The following is an 18,751-nucleotide window of genomic DNA, read 5'->3' on the forward strand; positions in this document are numbered from 1 at the left end:
CTATTGTGACTTCCTTCTAAATGTCAGAGCTGTTTAGAAAATATCCAAATAAGAGAAGAGGTTTTTGTTTTTAAAAGATAATTAACAATCTGTGTGGTGCCAAGAGCACATAATGATTATGAATCAAGGGAGAAAATGAGTCACCTTGACATTATCAGGTTTAGGCATCTTGTGGCTTATCTATTCTGATGTCTTTTGACCTTTTCAGTTTCATTTAATTGTACTATATATGACATCCGTGATGTAGAAATAAATATGACTTGCATCAATGGTTGTTATAGTGACAAGGCAGGTGAGATGAAAAGCATGTTTTTTTTAAAGTGTTCAAACTACTCTTTTAGACAAATGCAGCATATTTACAGCCTCTTGTAACTTGTACTTACACTGGTACTATATAAAATTCATGGTTTTTTGGGGTTTTTTTTTTTTTTGAGAGAATGAAAATTGTTTTTTGATTGCTCTGCTGAAATTTGTTCAAAAGATTTTAGTTTTAAACATTCAGTATTAAGAGAGTGACTGTTTAGTGTAAATTTTAAACCGGTTTTATCTGGATTTAGTTAAATACAATTCTATGGGAGAGAATAGATAAACTAATTTAATGCCATATGTTTTCACTGTGTCTGGTAAATGAAGGCTTTGCAATGGTGCTGAGAGAAACTCCTTTCAAGGCTGAGCTTTTCTTAAAACTCTTTATTTTATTACCATCAGTGCAAATATAGATTGTGCTTTAAAAGTGATAGGAATTCAAGGAAAGCTGATCCAAAACAAACAACATAATATTGCCAAGGAAGCAGAACCATTCAGCCAGAATGACAAAATAACTGATTATCATCATAGTATCTTATATTGTATAGGCCTTTCGGCTCAAAAAACTATATGCCCCATCCTTCTCTACGTGGGAATAAGCCCTAGAGGGAAGAGGAAGCACCATCAGTTTCGCCTCACAGTTGCCTTTGAATTCTTTAACTGAGAGGGCAACTAGATATAGTTCCCAAACCCTTCTGTGCAAGAAGCCATGGATTATTTTATTTGTGGAACCTCATTACATCTTCATGAAGCACCTATCAAGGGCGTACCCATCTGCCAGGCACCTCCTGGATGGCAGCCCCTCAAAGGGAAACACTGCAATGTAGGTTTTTCTGTAATAATTGGCTGTATTAATTTGCACCTCACTCCCTGCTGCATTGTGGTGTGTGAGAGAATCTGGAGAAACCAACTGGATCTCCAGTTTCTAGCACACCTCATTCAATGCATGGTGTTGATTTCAACTGGAATAATGGGTTTTTGGCATCCCTGAAAATCAGGCCCATAATTCTTTATTTTTCTTCCCCTTTACAACCATTTTTGTGATGAAAAGAGATGGTTACAGGAAGAATGTATTTAGTTATACATCTAAATACAGTAACTCCTCGCTTAACATTGTAGTTATGTTCCTAAAAAATGCTTCTTTAAGTGAAATGATGTTAAGCAAATCCAATTTCCCCATAAGAATTAATGTAAAGGGGAGCGGGTTTTAAGTTCCAGGGAAATTTTTCTCACCAGACAAAAGACTCTCTCTCTCTCTCTATATATATATATACATATATACACAGTATAAGTTTTAAACAAACTATTTAATACTGTACACAGCAATGATGATTGTGAAGCTTGGTTGAGGTGGTGAAGTCAGAGGGTGGGATATTTCCCAGGGATTGCCTTACTGCTAAATGATGCCCTCAAGGGTTAACACATTGTTGTTAATGTAGCCTCACACTCTACAAGGCAGCACGAATGGAGGGAGGGGAGTCAGCATGGCAGAGAGACAGACAGAGACACACCCTGTGTGTGTGTATGTGAGATGCGCATTGCCCCTTTAAGTACAGTGACCCCACTCTAAGTACATTGCCTTTTTAAGTAGATCAGCAAATTGAGACAGCTGCTGCTGCCAGCAAGCTCCCTCAGTCCTGAGCCCTGTAGGTTCCCTCCCCCTCCCCTGAAGATAAGGTACAGGAGATGGGGGTACAGGAGTGGGGGAAGGGGAACACCCTGACATTAGCACCCCTCTCCCCCCCCCGCCCCCGCACAGCAAGCAGGAGGCTCCTGGGAGCAGCTCCAAGGCTGAGGGCAGGAGCAGCACATGGCAGTGGGGGCAGGGACAGCTGAACTGCTGGCAATTGATAGCCTGCTGGGTGGCTGCCGCACAGGGAACTTAGGGGAGCAGGGAGCTAATGGGGGGGCTGCTGGTCCACCCTGGTTCCAAGCCCCCACCAGCTAGCTCTAACTGGCTGCTTTTTCTGCAAGCAGTGGACAAAGCAGGCAGCTGCCAAACAACGTTATAAGGGAGCATTGCACAACTTTAAACGAGCATGTTCTCTAATTGATCAGCAACGAAACAACATTAACTGGGATGATTTTAAGTGAGGAGTTACTATAATGTAAACAGGCACACACAAAAGTATACAGGCAAACAGGAAGATTATTCCTGTTATACTGTTAGTAATAAGTTAACCCAGCATTTGCTATAATAAATTATTACGTAAACATGTACATGTACAGCAGCGCGCTCTCTCTCTCTCTTTCACAGCTTGGTGTGGCATATCTCAGCAGCTATTTATGTTTGGAAGTGATATAAGCGCTCATGCTTCAGGGCAACCTCTAATTAGTAGGAAGTAGGAAGAAACTTTCCTTGTCGCCAAATTATTCTACTGTCAGCTTTCTTGCACCGTACTCTGAAACATCTGATACTGGTCACTGAAAGAGACAGGACACCCTGCTAGATAGTTTGATCTAGAACGGTAGTTCTTATGTTTGTGGCTGCATTATGTTTCTCCAGATTGGTTTTGTGTTCTTGATGTGGTTGAACTGCTCTTTCATGTGTGAAATGTTTTGGATCACAGTTTTATAAGTGATTTAGCCCACATTAGGAACTAAACTGAGCTTGTTGATTGATTTTAGGGGAGGAGACAGGGGAAAACTATTTTATTTGGAAAAAATTGTCCATATAATTAGGATTTATATTGCATTTTTCATGCTTGGAACTCGGAATGTTTTCAGTGTAGGGTAAGTAACAGTATTTCATTTTATAGATGGGAAAACTGAGACTTACCCAAATCATAGATCAAGTTGGTGGCCGAGTTAGGCTCATAACTTGATTTCCTAACTACTAGACCTGTGCGCTGTACATCACCCGGCAATGTACAGATAGTAACTACTTCTCATCAGAGTTTCCTGAGGATTTAACTATTGCCCACAACAATATAAGGGAAACATTACACTTAATGAAACTTCTTATGTTTGTGAGAACTAGTTGATATATCACACAAGTTGGTTACAGTTAAACTGGGAGATTTTTTTAATGGGGGATGGGGAAGGGTAACTAGTGGGTGGATAGGAGGGGAAAATAGATGGGAGCTAGTATGGGGGTCAGAGTGGAGATACAAAATTATATATTTTCTAAACTTCCCATGTGTACCTGTTGCACAATTTAATACATTTTCCTTCAGTCTTTTGCTAAAATGACTGAACGTGGTCCTGGCAGTGACAATAAATCCTTAGCCTGTCTGCTGAAACTGCCTGTGAGGGTGCCAATTAATGTCAAATGTTGTGATGAGCAACAGAATGAATTGCTGATGGCAGAAACCACAATTCAATATTTCTCTGCTTCTGTGGTTTAACACACAACTTCTAGAAAGAAAGTTTTTAGGGTTGTCGATTAATTGCAGTTAACTCACGCAATTAACTCAAAATGAATCACAATTAAAAAAATTAATTGCGATTTAATCGCAGTTTTAATTGCGCAGTTAAACAATAGAATACCAGTTGAAGTTTTTAAAGTATTTTTGAATGTTAATGCTCACTTTATATTATTTTATTACAGATATTTGCACTGTAAAAATGATAAAAGAAAGTGTTTTTCAGTTCATCTCATACAATACCGTAATGCAATCTCTTTATTGTGAAAGTGCAACTTACAATTGTAGATTTTTTTTGTTAAGTAACTGCACTCAAAACCAAAACAATGTAAAACTTCAGAGCCTACAAGTCCACACAGTCCTACTTCTTATTCAACCAATCACTAAGACAAACAAGTTTGTTTACATTTACAGGAGATAATGCTGCCAGCTTCTTATTTACAATGTCACCTGAAAGTTCGCATGGCAATTTTGTAGCTGGCATTGCAAGGTATTTATGTGCCAGATATGCTAAACATTTCTATGCCCCTTCATGCTTCGGCCACCATTCCAGAGGACATGCTTCCATGCTGATGACACTCGTTAAAAAAATGTGTTAATTAAATTTGTGACTGAACTCTTTGGGGGAGAATAGTATGTCTCCTGATCTGTTTTACCCACATTCTGCCATATATTTCATGTTATAACAGTCTCGGATGATGACCCAGCACATGTTGTTCATTTTAAGAACACTTTCACTGCAGATTTGACAAAACGGAAAGAAGGTACCAATGTGAGATTTCTAAAGATAGCTACAGCGCTCGACCCAAGGTTTAAGAATCTGAAGTGCCTTCCAAAATCTGAGGCACTAGGTGTGCATGCTTTCAGAAGTCTTAAAAGGGCAACGTTCTAATGTGGAAACTACAGAACCCGAACCACCAAAAAAGAAAATCAACCTTCTTCTGGTGGCATTTTGACTCCGATGATGAAAGTAAACATGAGTCGGTCTGCACTGCTTTGGATCGTTATCGAGGAGAACCCCTCAGTAGCATGGACGCATGTCCTTTGGAATGATGGTTGGATGAAGGGACATATGAATCTCTAATGCATCTGGCACATAAATATCTTGTGATGCCGGCTACAATGGTGCCATGTGAACACCTGTTCTCACTTTCAGGTGACATTGTAAACAAGAAGTGGCCAGCATTCTCTCCTGTAAATGTCAACAAACTTGTTTGTCTGAGTGACTGACTGAACAAGAAGTAGGACTTAGTGGACCTGTAGGCTCTAAAGTTTTACATTGTTTTATTTTTTAATAGTTATTTTGTACATAAATCTACATTTGTAAGTTCAACTTTCATGATAGAGATTATATTACAGTACTTGCATGAGGTGAATTGAAAAATACTATTTTTATAGCACAAATATTTATAAAAAAATAAATACAAAGTGAGCACTGTACACTTTGTGTTCTGTTGTAATTGAAATCAATATATTTGAAAATTTAGAAAATATCAAAAACATTTAAATAAATGGTATTCTGTTATTGTTTAACAGTGCAATTAAAAAAAAAAATAGTGATTAATCACTTGACAGCCCTAAAAGTTTTACATGTGTATTAAACTTAAACCATTTGTTACTTTGCCAGATAATTTGTTGTGTGTGTGGGAGGAACAGAGAGAGAAAGTGTGTGTGTAATAAAAAAAATCCTGGACTACAAAAAAATTCATGGTTGTTAAGTAAATGTACTACTCTTCCACAGTGTAACAAGCTATAGCAGGGATTGGCAACCTTTGGCATGCGGCCCGCCAGGGTAAGGACCCTGGCGGGCCGGGCCGGTTTGTTTACCTGCCATGTCCACAAGTTCGGCTGATCGCGGCAGAACCTGCGGACGTGGCAGGTAAACAAACCGGCCCAGCCCGCCAGGGTGCTTACCCTGGTGGGCCGCATGCCAAAGTTTGCCGATCCCTGAGCTACAGGCACCTCAGTGCAGAAATTATTGGTGGGACTTTTTGGCCTGTGTTATGCAGGAGGTCAAAATATCTGAGCATAAAAGTCCCTTCTAGCTTTAAAATCTATGGCTATATTAACTTAAATACGCTATAGCTTTCTGCAAAATTTACAATGTGTTTTTTTGTGAACAGTAAGAATATGGAAAGTGTCAGGAAAAAAGATTGGAAAATTCTACAATTAATGCATTTTTTAACACTGTTTCATATCACCTTCTAGTGGTTGGTCCACTCAGAGGATAAAAGCTTGTTATTTCTGTAGCTAACAGTTGTATTCCTTAAATGAGGAGGTAAAGATCTGTGCTTTTGGACAGAGAAATCCCTTAGGGGAGGATTTATTAAAGAGGATAGTCTATATCCTAGTAAAGAGGAGAGGATAGAAGTTTTTAAAGCACAGGTAGGAACTGAAGAGAAACAGTCAAATTAAAAAGAGTCTCATTTAATTACATCTCATGAAGGCAGACAATGAAATGTTGACAAATTTTACAAGTGCTTGTATACAAATGCTAGAAGTCTAAAGAGTAAGATGGGTGAACCTGAGTGCCTGGAATTAAATGAGGCTATTGATAGGCACCACAGAACCTTGGTGGAATGATGATAAACAGTGGAGCTTGGTAATAGCAGGATACAAAATTTACAGGAATGATAAGTAGGTTGCACTGGTGCGGGACTACTTATGTAGTGGCACTATATGTGAAAGACAACATAGAGTCAAATATAGTGAACTTAAATGACTCAGACTGTACCATAGCTATGGGTAGAAAATCCATGTTTGAATAATGAGTATAGTAATAGGAATATACTGCCAACCACCAAACAAGTATGGTGACTGTGATTGTGAAATACTCAGGGATTTTAGAAAGGTTACAAAAACCTTAATAAAGGGGATTTCAACCATCCCCATATTGACTGGATATATTTCTTTGCATGACATGATGCAGAGAGGAACTTTCTAGACATCATCAATGATTGTTTCTCAGAGCAGCTCATCCTGGAACCCATAAGAGGAGAGGCAGTTTCAGAAATGAGTCATCCCAAAGCACATACTGCACTCCCTAATGTGGTAGTCTCATCACAATATTGTGCCTGGGCTGCCCTTCCATCTTCCCACATCTTCAATGATAATCACATCAGATGCATCTAGTCTAGATGGGGTTATATCTAAACAACAGTTTGAGGTCCATTGGTTCCCTACAGAAAAAGTTACACATCAGAGGCCTTGAGCTAAAGGCCATCACTTTTGGCTCCAGTTCAATCCATATTAGAATATTTGCTGCATCTTAAATCTTCTGGTTTCTGGATGTCCTTTAAGAGTTCACTCTTCTCTTATACACCTCTACCTCGATATAACGCTGTCCTCGGGAGCCAAAAAAATCTTACCGTGTTATAGGTGAAACCGCGTTATATCGAACTTGCTTTGATCCACTGGAGTGTGCAGCCCCGCCCCCCTGGAGCACTGCTTTACCACGTTATATCCGAATTCGTGTTATATCGGGTTGCGTTATATTGGGGTAGAGGTGTATCTGTAAATCATTCTGTTATGCCCTCACCCAAAATCTTGTCTAAGGTGGTTGTGACCGGTTTCCCCTGGGGTGCCAACTGGAACTGAAGTACCATTGAGCCCCCCTGACCCACCAGACTGGGCTCCCTTTTACACTGTACTACTGTGACAAGCTGCCAAGCTCTCTCCAGGCTCTAGCCACCAGCGCACATACACGTAGGGACACACCCAGCTGCAGTTACATGTAGATGCTCTGACCAGCTACTGCATGGGAAGGCTCCAGCTAGGGTACTTTCCAGCTACTCAGGCACGCACCCCCTCTGGAGCATAAACCCAAAATTATACTGCCTTGCACTGCACAGGGAACTGTATAGTGTAAGCTCATGAAATTCACCCCCTCCCTCAATGTGGAGAGGAATATACAACAGCTTTCTGCCCCGAGTTATGACTCCCACACATTGATTTTAGATGAAGCAAAAACAAGTTTATTAACTACAAAAGATAGATTTTAAGTAATTATAAAGGATAGCAAAGAGATCAAAGCAGATTATCTAGTAAATAAACAAAAATGCAAACTAAGCTTAATATACTACATAGGTTGGATATGAATAGCAAATTCTCACCCTAAGTGATGATACATGCAGGCTCCAGATTTTTAAGGGGCAAGATGCACTTGCGTATAGCTTGGAATCCCCAGGTGTTCCATTCACAGATTAAAAATCCCTTTAACTGGGTCCAGCACTTTCCCCAGTTGGTGTTTGTTCCTCAGGTGTTTCCAGGAGTCTTCTTGGGTGGGGGAGTCAGTGAAGAACCAAGATGATGTCACTTCCCTGTCTTATATAGCTTTTGTATAGGGCAGGAACCATTTGTTTCAAAGCTTGGTTCCCATGCCAGTCAGTGGAAAAATACTGACATCCCTGTCATGTCCCTGTAGTGTCACAGCAGCCATTACTTGGCGGCTGTCTGTAGCGTCCTCAGGAAGGCTCCCGAGGTGGGAAATAAGCTTCTCCTAAGGCCTATTGTTCTCTCTAATGGCTCATTAACTTGAATGGACCCTTCCCAGCCAGCCATCTAGACTGAGAGCCTTTTGCATAGTAGGTGTTGCCCAGGAATAGCCATATGTGAAATAGGTACATAGTCAATATTCATAACTTTGGATATAAAAATGATACATATATACAAATAGGATAATCATATTCAGCAGATGATAACCTTTCCATTGACATCTCACATGACTTATCTTGCATAAAATACATCATAGCTATGTCAACCATATATTCTTCACAGTGATATTATGGGGTGCAGTGTCACAGTGGTTACTAAATTCCACATTAACCAGACAGTCAATTTACCTATATTTTTCCAAGACTACATAATCATCCAGATGAGACTAGATTACACATCCCAGCTTCAGAATGGGCTCTAACCTATCATATAGATAGAACTAGAGGTTAGGTAGTCCCCTAGTCTATCAATCCCTTATTCATATAGCAAAATAGGCTTGGCTATTATTTTGCAAACCTTATCAAGATGGACTAGATTATGCATGCAGGAGGCCTGTAGGTTAGCAATGGTCGCTCTCCCAGAAGGGATTATGGAGTTCCATTTACACCTTTACCAAACATCATTCCCTGGATTTAGCATCCACATTGGATGCTAGGTTTGGCAAGGTAGTTCTTCCACCCCTTTTTAATTAGCAGTTCATATCCCTCCTTCCTGAATGCATATACTACTACTTACTAAACTATCCCATGCATGGGAATACAGAGGCCACTTCAAGAAGAAATGAAGGCTACTCCTCTGTAATTGGAGTTCTTTGAGATGGACTCTGCATGCTCACACTCCTTGCCTGGCTTCCCCTCTTCTTCAAAGTCCTCATTTCTATGCAGGACCTGACAGGGAGGTGAAGGAAACTCCTTTTATAGCCTCTCACTCAGAATGTTCACAGATGTGAAAAGGAGGGGCTAGAGGGGCATGTGATCAGTCCAATAAGCACTGTTAGAGTTCTACCCTCTAAGCTGCACTTGGCCAGTGCATCCCATGAACGTGAAAATGCAGCTCAATTTATCTGAGGACTCATCTTTGCCCTGAATTGAAAGTAAGGATTTTGGCTATATTCTGTATGAGACTAAAAGATAACTGTGTTGTTCAATCTCTCTTGAAGTGCTGTTTTCAAGCATCCTCACTACTTTGAATGAATAATGGTGTTATATCTTCTGAATTGGTGCATCAATAAATAACATGTGAAATCTTCATAGTGGTTTCAAATGTAAACATAGAATCATAGAAATGTAGGGCAGGAAGGGAATTTGAGAGGTCACCTAGTCCATCTGCCTGTGCTGAGGCAAGACCGAGTATACCTAGTATTCCTGACAGTTGCTTGTCTAACCTGTGCTTAAAACCTCCATGTTTATTCCATGGCTTTTCTTGATAACCTATTCTATTGCTAAACTATCCTTATAATTAGGAACATCTTTTTAACATCTAACTCAGGGGTCGGCAACCTTTCAGCAGTGGTGTGCCGAATCTTCATTTATACACTCTAATTTAAGGCTTCGCGTGCCGGTAATACATTTTAACGCTTTTTAGAAGGTCTCTCTATAAGTCTATAATATATAACCAAACTACTGTTATATGTAAAGGGTGGCCTGCTGGGACTCCAGGCCCGAAAGCAGGATGAGCAAGGGCTGGAAACCAAGATTGGCAGCTGAGGTGAGTGGAGTAGGTGGCTGGTAGGCCTGAGCAGGGCTGGAGGCCTGGACCCTGTCTGCAAGAGAGCCTCCAACCGGAAGCAAGGTGAGTGGAGCTGCGTGGTAGAGACCCCTGCTGGCGAGGGGCCAGCAGCCAGAACCCCAGAGCAGCGACTGGCTCGGCCTGCCGCCACTCTGGGGTTTCTGCCCCCAGCTCCTGCCAGCTGAGGTCTCAGCCCGCTGCCAGCCTGGGGTTCCTTCACCCAGGCAGGCAGCAGGTGCTGAGTGGGACCCGCGGGGACCCGGCTGGCAGGAGCCGGCAGCGGGAACTCCAGAGCAGGGCGGGCTGAGCGGCTCAGCCCGCCGCGGCTCTGGGGTTTTCACCGGCGCTCCTGCCAGCTGGGATCTCAGCCCGCTGCCAGCCTGGGGTTCCTTCCCCCCCAGGCCAGCAGCGGGTGCTGAGTTGGACCCGCGGGGACCCCGGCTGGCAGGAGCCGGCAGCGGGAACTCCAGAGCGGGGTGGGCTGAGCAGCTCAGCCCGACCCCCGCTCTGGGGTTTCGGCTGCCGGCTCCTGCCAGCTGGGATCTCAGCCCGCTGCTAGCCTGGGGGAAAGAACCCCAGGCCAGCAGCCGGTGCTGAGTTGGACCCACGGCGCGACCCCAGCTGGCAGGAGCCGGCAGCGGGAACTCCAGAGCGGGGCTGGCTGAGCAGCTCAGCCCGCCGCGGCTCTGGGGTTTTCACCGGCGGCTCCTGCCAGCCGGGGTCTCAGCCCGCTGCCAGCCTGGGGTTCCTTCCCCTCAGGCCAGCAGCAGGTGCTGAGTTGGACCCGTGGTGGGTCCCGCAGGAGCCGGCAGCTGGCAGCGGGAACTCCAGAGTGGCGGCGGGGCTGAGCGGCTCAGCCCACGCCGCGTGCCAGGAAAAATCGGCTCGCGTGCCAACTTTGGCACGCGTGCCGTAGGTTGCCAACCCCTGATCTAACTTAGATCTCCCTTGCTGCAGATGAAGCTTATTATTTCTTGTCCTACCTTCAGTGAACACGGAGAACAATTAATCATAGTCCTCTTTTTTTTATAACAGCCCATAGCATATTTGACGACTATCAGGCTCCCTTCTCTCGCCCTGTCTTCCTTTCTCTAGTCTAAACATACCCAGTTTTTTAACCTTTCCTCATATGTCCGGTTTTCTGAACCTTTTATGATTTTTGTTGCTCTCCTCTGGACTCTCTCCAGTTTGTCCGCATCTTTCCTAAAGCGTGGTACTCAAAACTGGACAGACTACTCTAGCTGTGTCCTCATCAGTGCCAAGCAAAACAGGACAGTTATCTCCTGTGTCTTGCATATGATACTCCTATTAATATACCCTAGAAGTATGGCCTTTTTCACAACTGCATCACATTGTTGGCTCATATTCAATTTGTGATCCACTTTAACCCCCAGATTCTTTTCATCAGTACTACTGCCTACCCAGTTGTTCCCCATTTTGGATTTGTGCCTTTGATTTTTTTTCTCAAGTGTAATACTTTACACTTGTCTTTATTGAATCTTATCTTGTTGATTTCAGATCAGTTCTCCAGTTTGTCAAAGTCATTTTGAATTCCACGCCTGTCCTCCAAACTGCTTGCAACTCTTTCCAGCTTAGCGTCTGTAACACTGCAGACCAGGTGGCAGCTCATGCCAAGGCCCATAGGCCTCACTGAACACTAAAAAATATATAGCTGGAGCCAGTCAGGCTCACCTGTGTGTTAGTATTGTTAAAATAGGTATTAGAGTTATAAAAATGTGTTTAGGGTGTTTAGACTTTATGAAATGCTTGTAGTGTGCTGCATATATTAATCTCACTGTACCCCATGTTATAAGGTGATATTAAGTGTTTGCATTGTAATGTTCTTAATTGTGTAAGTCATCAAACAGGAAAGAAGCATTAATTAATGTAAAACGCTGGCTTCCTATAGAAAGTGTTAGGTCCTGCCCACGAAGAAGGCCCATTGAAACCGAATGAGCTGTTGTGAAACAAAGACTTTGTTACTTGCATCCTCCCCTTTCCATGAAGAGGAGATTTATGCATGAACTCATCCCATCAGCTTGAACTCTGGAGGGAAGGGAATAAATATCCCTAACAAGAATAAACTGGATCTTTAAGCTGCTTGGACTCTAAGGGGCAAGAATTACTAAGCATGAGCAAAAGATCCCCAGTGCTTGGCCTGGGTTAGCCCTAAAGGACATATAGAACTTGCATATTACTGCAGCTTCTATCACCTTTTGGAACCTAAGACTGTAACACATTTGTGTATTTGTATGCCTTGTAAATAACTCATTTCTTTTTCTTAGTTAATAAATCTTTAGACAGTTTATTATAGGATTAGCTATAAGCGTTGTCTTTGGTGTAAAGTGAAGTTGATCTGGGGTAAGTGACTGGCCCTTTGGGATTGGGAGTAACCTGAATATTATTGTGATTTTTGGTGTAAGGGTCCATTTCTCACCAAGGCAGGCTTGTCTAGGTGGCAAGATAGACCAGAATACCCAAGGAGACTGTCTCTGACCCCATGGTTAGGTTATTATAGTGCCTGAGGAGTTTACACTTGTACTTGTTTGATGAAATCTAAGTATAGAATTCATAGCCAGTTGCGGGTTTGTGCCCTGCTTCTTAACAGTCTTTCCTGAGGTGGGTACTCATGCTCCTGAGACACTTCAGACAGCTTGCATCTGAAGAAGTCAGGTTCTTACCCACGAAAGCTTATGCTCCCAATACTTCTGTTAGTCTTAAAGGTGCCACAGGACCCTCTGTTGCTTTTTACAGATTCAGACTAACACGGCTACCCCTCTGATACTTCAGACAGCTTGTGACACGGTCATCTGCAAAATTTATAAGCATACTTTTCACTCCATTTCCCAAGTCATTAATGAAAATGTTGAATAGCACCAGACGCAGGACACACCCTTACAGGATTCGACTAGATATAGCCTCCTAATTTGACAGCAAACTTTTGATAATTACTCTGAGTATGGTTTTTCAACATGTTGTGCACCTACCTTATAGTAATTTCATCTAGACCAGTAGTGCTCAAACTTTCCCAGTCGTGCCCTCCCCCTTCCCCCAGTAACAGAATCTGTCACATTCCCCCTCCATTACTGCACAGCCAAGGCTTCCTCAGCAGTGGAGTTTGGACTGAAGGCAGGGATGGGGGAGGAGTTAGGCCTGGGGGTGGAGCAGGGCTGGAAGCATGGCTCTCCCTCCCTGCCCCGCCGCATGCCCTCCCAAATGTTCCTCTGCACTTCCCGAGTGGGGTGTGCCCCACACTTGGAGAACCACTGGTCCCTAGTTTGCTTATGAGAATGTCAATGGGACTGTGTCAAAAGCCTTGGTAAAATCAAGATATTTCACGTTTACTGCTTCCCCTGTATCCAATAGGCCGGTAACCCTGTCCAAGAAGGAAATTAGGTTGCACTACCATGATTTATTCTTGTATGGCTATAAAAGATTTGACAAATATAATAATCAGAGACATAGGAGCCGACTCCGTGGGTGCTCTGGGGCTGGAGCACCCATTGAAAAAACTAGTGGGTGCTCAGCATCCACCAGCCATAGCTGATTGGTGGCGCCACTGAGCAGCTGTTTGGTGGCTCGGGGAGTGGCTTGGGGGAGGGTGGAGAGCAATGACTGGGCAGGGGCCTCAGGGAGGGCATGGGGCGGGGATGGGAAGAGGCAGAGCGAGGGTGGGGCCTTGGGGGAAAGGGTGGAGTAGGGCGAGGCCTCGGGCAGAACAGGGGTGGAGCACCCCCAGGGATAACTAAAAGTCGGTCCCTCTGATCAGAGGTGAGTTCTTATCTTCTTGATTATGTGGGCTTGGTTCAGATATGTTGAAGATAGAATTTATGCCACTTCACAGCTTGAAGAGAAGAGCTAAATAGTAGTATTTGTCATAGTGACTCATATATATTCCCTTACTAAAGCTGCCATTAAAGGTAAAGAGCACAATGCCCCAAACCTGTGTAGACAGAAGCATGTGCCTAACTTAATGCCCTGTGAACCACTTAGATAAAGTTAAGCATTTGTGTAAGTCTTCACAGGATCAGGCCTAATAGCGTGTGTGTGCGTGTTTGTAAATATGACGATGGGATTTTTAAACGTGATAGTCATTTATATTTTACATGTACATTTTCCAAGCCCCGTGCAAACTAGAAATGGAACAAAACCTGAACCTGTTCTAATTTCAGGGAGATGGGTCAGAAGCTGAATTTGAATAATCAGATTGGTCAATTACATCGCCTGCTGCTTGGGAAATCCAAGAGCAGAAGTGGGAATAAGACCCCATAAAGCTGAATGAAGAACCCTTCACTTTTAAGGAATCTAACAGTTATGTCCTTTTCATTGTGTTCTGTAGTTTAATCTAACATTGTCAATCAACTTTCAATTTAATTTATTTTTTAGAATGAAGTTTGATCTCTAGAGCAGGTCAAATAGCAGAAAAAAAATTGTTTGAAATATAGTCAATGATTGCAATTTTTTTTAAAAAAATAATGTATTTGCTGAGGGCTCAGTTGTTTCTTTGCCCTGAACCTGGAGCAAGGAATAGTGTGGTGGTGTATTCCTCCTGAAGCAGACCAGGCTTTGAGAGTCACACTCTATTTTCCAGGTTCCCCATTGTTCTGAGGAGATGAAGTCTGCCCATTCAGAGCTGCCACAATTGCCAGGTCTGCCCATGTAGAGCTGCTTGCAGGATCAGGGCTTCACTTTGTATTTGGGGAGCGGGACAGGCAGAGAGAACTTTTCAGGTAGCAGATAAGATAAGATCTTTAGGAAATAAGTTGGTTGCTTTTATCTAAATCCTGGTTGGAAAGTTGGCTTCATAATGTGCACTTTTATTGAGTCTCCGCAGAAAAATCAAGAATTTGAAAAGGCATAGAAACTGAAGCATCCTCTCATGTCTAAAGTGATCCCTTCAGAATATGACAGAGGCATTTTACTAGTGCAGTGTATGGAAGCAATCATTTGAATAACTCTCCTTCAAGCAGTTGTCATTTCTTATTTTTAAAATCAACCTACCAAGAGTGCAATTTCACCTTCATCATACACTGGACTAAGGGAAAAGGCAGGCAATCTTTAGTCTTGCACCAGTGGTATTATTAAGGTTTTCTGTTTTGTGATCCAAGCTTAGAAATAGGAGATGTAGATTTTTGGAAAGGTGATCCCATCTGGGAATGGCTGAGCCATTACAAACATTGAATCTATCTCCCCTTGTAAGTATTTTCACACTTGCTTCTTATCAAACTGTCTGTACTGAGCCATCTTGATTATCACTTCAAAAGTTTTTTTTCTCTTACTTAATTGGCCTCTCAGAGTTGGTAAGACAACTCCCACCTGTTCATGCTCTCTGTATGTGTGTGTATATATATCTCCTCAATATATGTTTCACTCTATATGCATCCGAAGAAGTGGGTTGTAGCCCACGAAAGCTTATGCTCTAATAAATTTGTTAGTCTCTAAGGTGCCACAAGTACTCCTGTTCTTTTTGCGGATACAGACTAACACGGCTGCTACTCTGAAACCCATCTTTACAGCAGAAAATTCCAGCATTTACTTCTAGTTGTAGAAGGCCCTGAGATTGATCTTAAAATCCTGACATGATCTATATAGAAATCTATTTTAGATAATTTTTAAATGTTTGTTAGGTAGCATTTTCTTTGCCCTCAAAGTCCCCTTTCGTTAGACTGATAATATTGATGTATTCTGGCTTTAAAGATAGAAACATATGAAAATGAGTACCAAGCAAACTTTTAAAAACTTCTCTGAAACACTTCTTTTTTTCCCTGTTTAATATGTGATTATGGACAATGAAGGAGATATCTATAATTTTAAGGCAGTAAGGGAACAATAGCTGAACCATTAATTGGGAAGAGGCTTTCCCAGGTGCCAGCTAAAAGTTTGTGGAAGCAGGAAAAGAAAAAGAGGGTTTAAGTGCAGCCATTTAAGTGTTAGAGACAAAGCATATCACTAACCTTACATGGGGCAACCAATTCCCCATCACCGTTCTGCGTCTGATCTTGTTGCATAAGCAAAAGTTCGCATGGCGTGAGCCCAAAGGGACAGATGGCCCCACGGTCCGTCCTCCTCCCATACCCCAATAGAGATTTCAAAAGGTCTCTTACCTCTGAGTTGGCGCCTGGGGTTCGAAAGGGGACAGTCCATAGTAGCGGTCACTGCCTCAGCCGGGCGTAGCCATCCAAGTCACACGGCACCAAATATTGTGGAAGAAACAAACTTTACTTTTAGGTTGGAAGCAACAAAATCAGAGATCGCTTTATTCAGGACATGCAATTGCAAGGGAAGAACACAGCTGACAGACAGCATCTCTGCCTCAGTTTCTTCAAAGTACAAGCAAAATTACACAAGCATTTATACCTTTTTGTGACGTGCATTAATTAAAAACATCTGCATTTTATTTAGGCTATTTGCTATTTATTTCATTATTTTTTTCCTTTTTTTTTTTTTTTTTTTTTAAACACCATTATCTCAAGGTTAGGTCACACTAACTATTTTGCTGTTTTTTACTTCTAATGTAAGCCCTGCTTCTACAGGTTTCGCAATATTAGGCTAAAACTTAAGACACCACACAACCATGTATACTTTGTTTACATACTGCCTTTTGGTTTAGTGATGATCAGGGTAATGTTATGGAGTATCAGTAGTATGCATTTATTTTTTTTAAGATTATTGGATATGAAGCATGGAGCACTGTGATGAACAAATAACAGTATCCTTGTCAAACATAATTTGCACTCTGACAGTTTGGGATACATGATGTTACTACTTCACATGAATTCGGGCTTATTGTTTCCAATACAGTGTTAATAAATACATTAAAGATTATCCGTCTTGATTTTCAAAAAAGTACATTTTCTTGGTCAAATACTGCATAGTAAGAGAATCTAATCTTTGTTGCTTCCTTTTTAAACTTTCATTTATTCAGTGGAACAAGTTCCTGTGGAGCCATACTACATTCCATTGTCTCAAGCTGAGGTACTGCAGGAGGGAAGTGATGTTACACTGGTTGCCTGGGGGACTCAGGTCAGTAAGTCTTGTTTAAGATATGCCATGGGGCTGTTGCATGCTGTAGGAATGTAGTAATGGGATTTGACTGTGAGCATGAAAATGAAACGAGCAGTTTAAAGTAGCACACTGAAATAAAATTATAGATGTTTGAATGCTAAAACAAAATATGCTCTGTCCTGGCTGGTACACTTGCTTCATTGTTTAGTGATCCTCTTTGAGCATTCTTGGGCCACCTTTTAGATGTTAAAAGCAACAGAGGGTCCTGTGGCACCTTTAAGACTAACAGAAGTATTGGGAGCATAAGCTTTCGTGGGTAAGAACCTCACTTCTTCAGATGCAAGTAATGGAAATCTCCAGAGGCAGGTATAAATCAGTGTGGAGATAACGAGGTTAGTTCAATCAGGGAGGGTGAGGTGCTCTGCTAGCAGTAGAGGTGTGAACACCAAGGGAGGAGAAACTGCTTCTGTAGTTGGATAGCCATTCACAGTCTTTGTTTAATCCTGATCTGATGGTGTCAAATTTGCAAATGAACTGGAGCTCAGCAGTTTCTCTTTGGAGTCTGGTCCTGAAGTTTTTTTGCTGTAAGATGGCTACCTTAACATCTGCTATTGTGTGGCCAGGGAGGTTAAAGTGTTCTCCTACAGGTTTTTGTATATTGCCATTCCTGATATTTGACTTGTGTCCTGATCAGCTACAACATCACCGGCTCATTCACCTGCACGTCCACCAATGTTATATATGCCATCATGTGCCAGCAATGCCCCTCTGCTATGTACATTGGCCAAACTGGACAGTCACTACGCAAGAGGATAAATGGACACAAGTCAGATATCAGGAATGGCAATATACAAAAACCTGTAGGAGAACACTTTAACCTCCCTGGCCACACAATAGCAGATGTTAAGGTAGCCATCTTACAGCAAAAAAAACTTCAGGACCAGACTCCAAAGAGAAACTGCTGAGCTCCAGTTCATTTGCAAATTTGACACCATCAGATCAGGATTAAACAAAGACTGTGAATGGCTATCCAACTACAGAAGCAGTTTCTCCTCCCTTGGTGTTCACACCTCTACTGCTAGCAGAGCACCTCACCCTCCCTGATGGAACTAACCTCGTTATCTCCACACGGATTTATACCTGCCTCTGGAGATTTCCATTACTTGCATCTGAAGAAGTGAGGTTCTTACCCACGAAAGCTTATGCTCCCAATACTTCTGTTAGTCTTAAAGGTGCCACAGGACCCTCTGTTGCTTTTTACAGATTCAGACTAACACGGCTACCCCTCTGATACTTTTAGATGTTGTTAGCATAGCTCTTACAGGTTCTATAGATTATCTCAAACTTTCACTACGAAGAAATCTACATCCGTAAGATTCTAGTGGTTAATTGGCAAGACTGCGTGCAACATTCAAAGCCCCTGATATTCTGTGAACTTTGTAAAAATTCAAGATGTGGAAAAATCTTTTAAAGCTTGGGAAAGATATAAAATAACACCCTCCAACGCAAAAGTATAAAGCATGAATTTCAGGGTCTAAAGTTTCTCAGTTTGATGTCATTTGGGGCAATAGTTTTTAATGCCTTTTTTATCCCTGAGCTCTTTATAGAGGATATATATGGCTTGGAATATAAAATTTGCATTCTGATCAATATCTTCTTGTATGCTGTCACTTGGAAAAGACCTGTGTATGGGCGGCCACTATTTTCATGCTCTTTATGTCACTTAGTTGGAAAGCTTCTAGGAGAGAGTGGCATAATTTCCATTACTAAAGAATAGTATTAGGTCAATCTGCTTTTCGGTGGGGATTCTATTGTAGTGGTCCAGGGGTTGGCAACCTTTGGCACACAGCCCA

The 18,751-nt window shown here is 42.1% G+C and overlaps 1 protein-coding gene across 1 annotated transcript in view; it reads left to right on the forward strand.

Annotated features, from left to right (window-relative positions):
* BCKDHB (branched chain keto acid dehydrogenase E1 subunit beta) overlaps positions 1-18,751 on the forward strand; it is a 258,498-nt gene that overhangs the window by 62,922 nt on the left and 176,825 nt on the right. Inside the window, exon 6 of the mRNA XM_065400997.1 lies at positions 16,819-16,916. Within this exon, the coding sequence (XP_065257069.1) occupies positions 16,819-16,916 (98 nt within the window). The remainder of the gene's footprint in view (positions 1-16,818; positions 16,917-18,751) is intronic.

This window comes from Emys orbicularis, chromosome 3, assembly GCF_028017835.1.
Source record: "Emys orbicularis isolate rEmyOrb1 chromosome 3, rEmyOrb1.hap1, whole genome shotgun sequence".
NCBI lineage: Eukaryota > Metazoa > Chordata > Testudines > Emydidae > Emys > Emys orbicularis.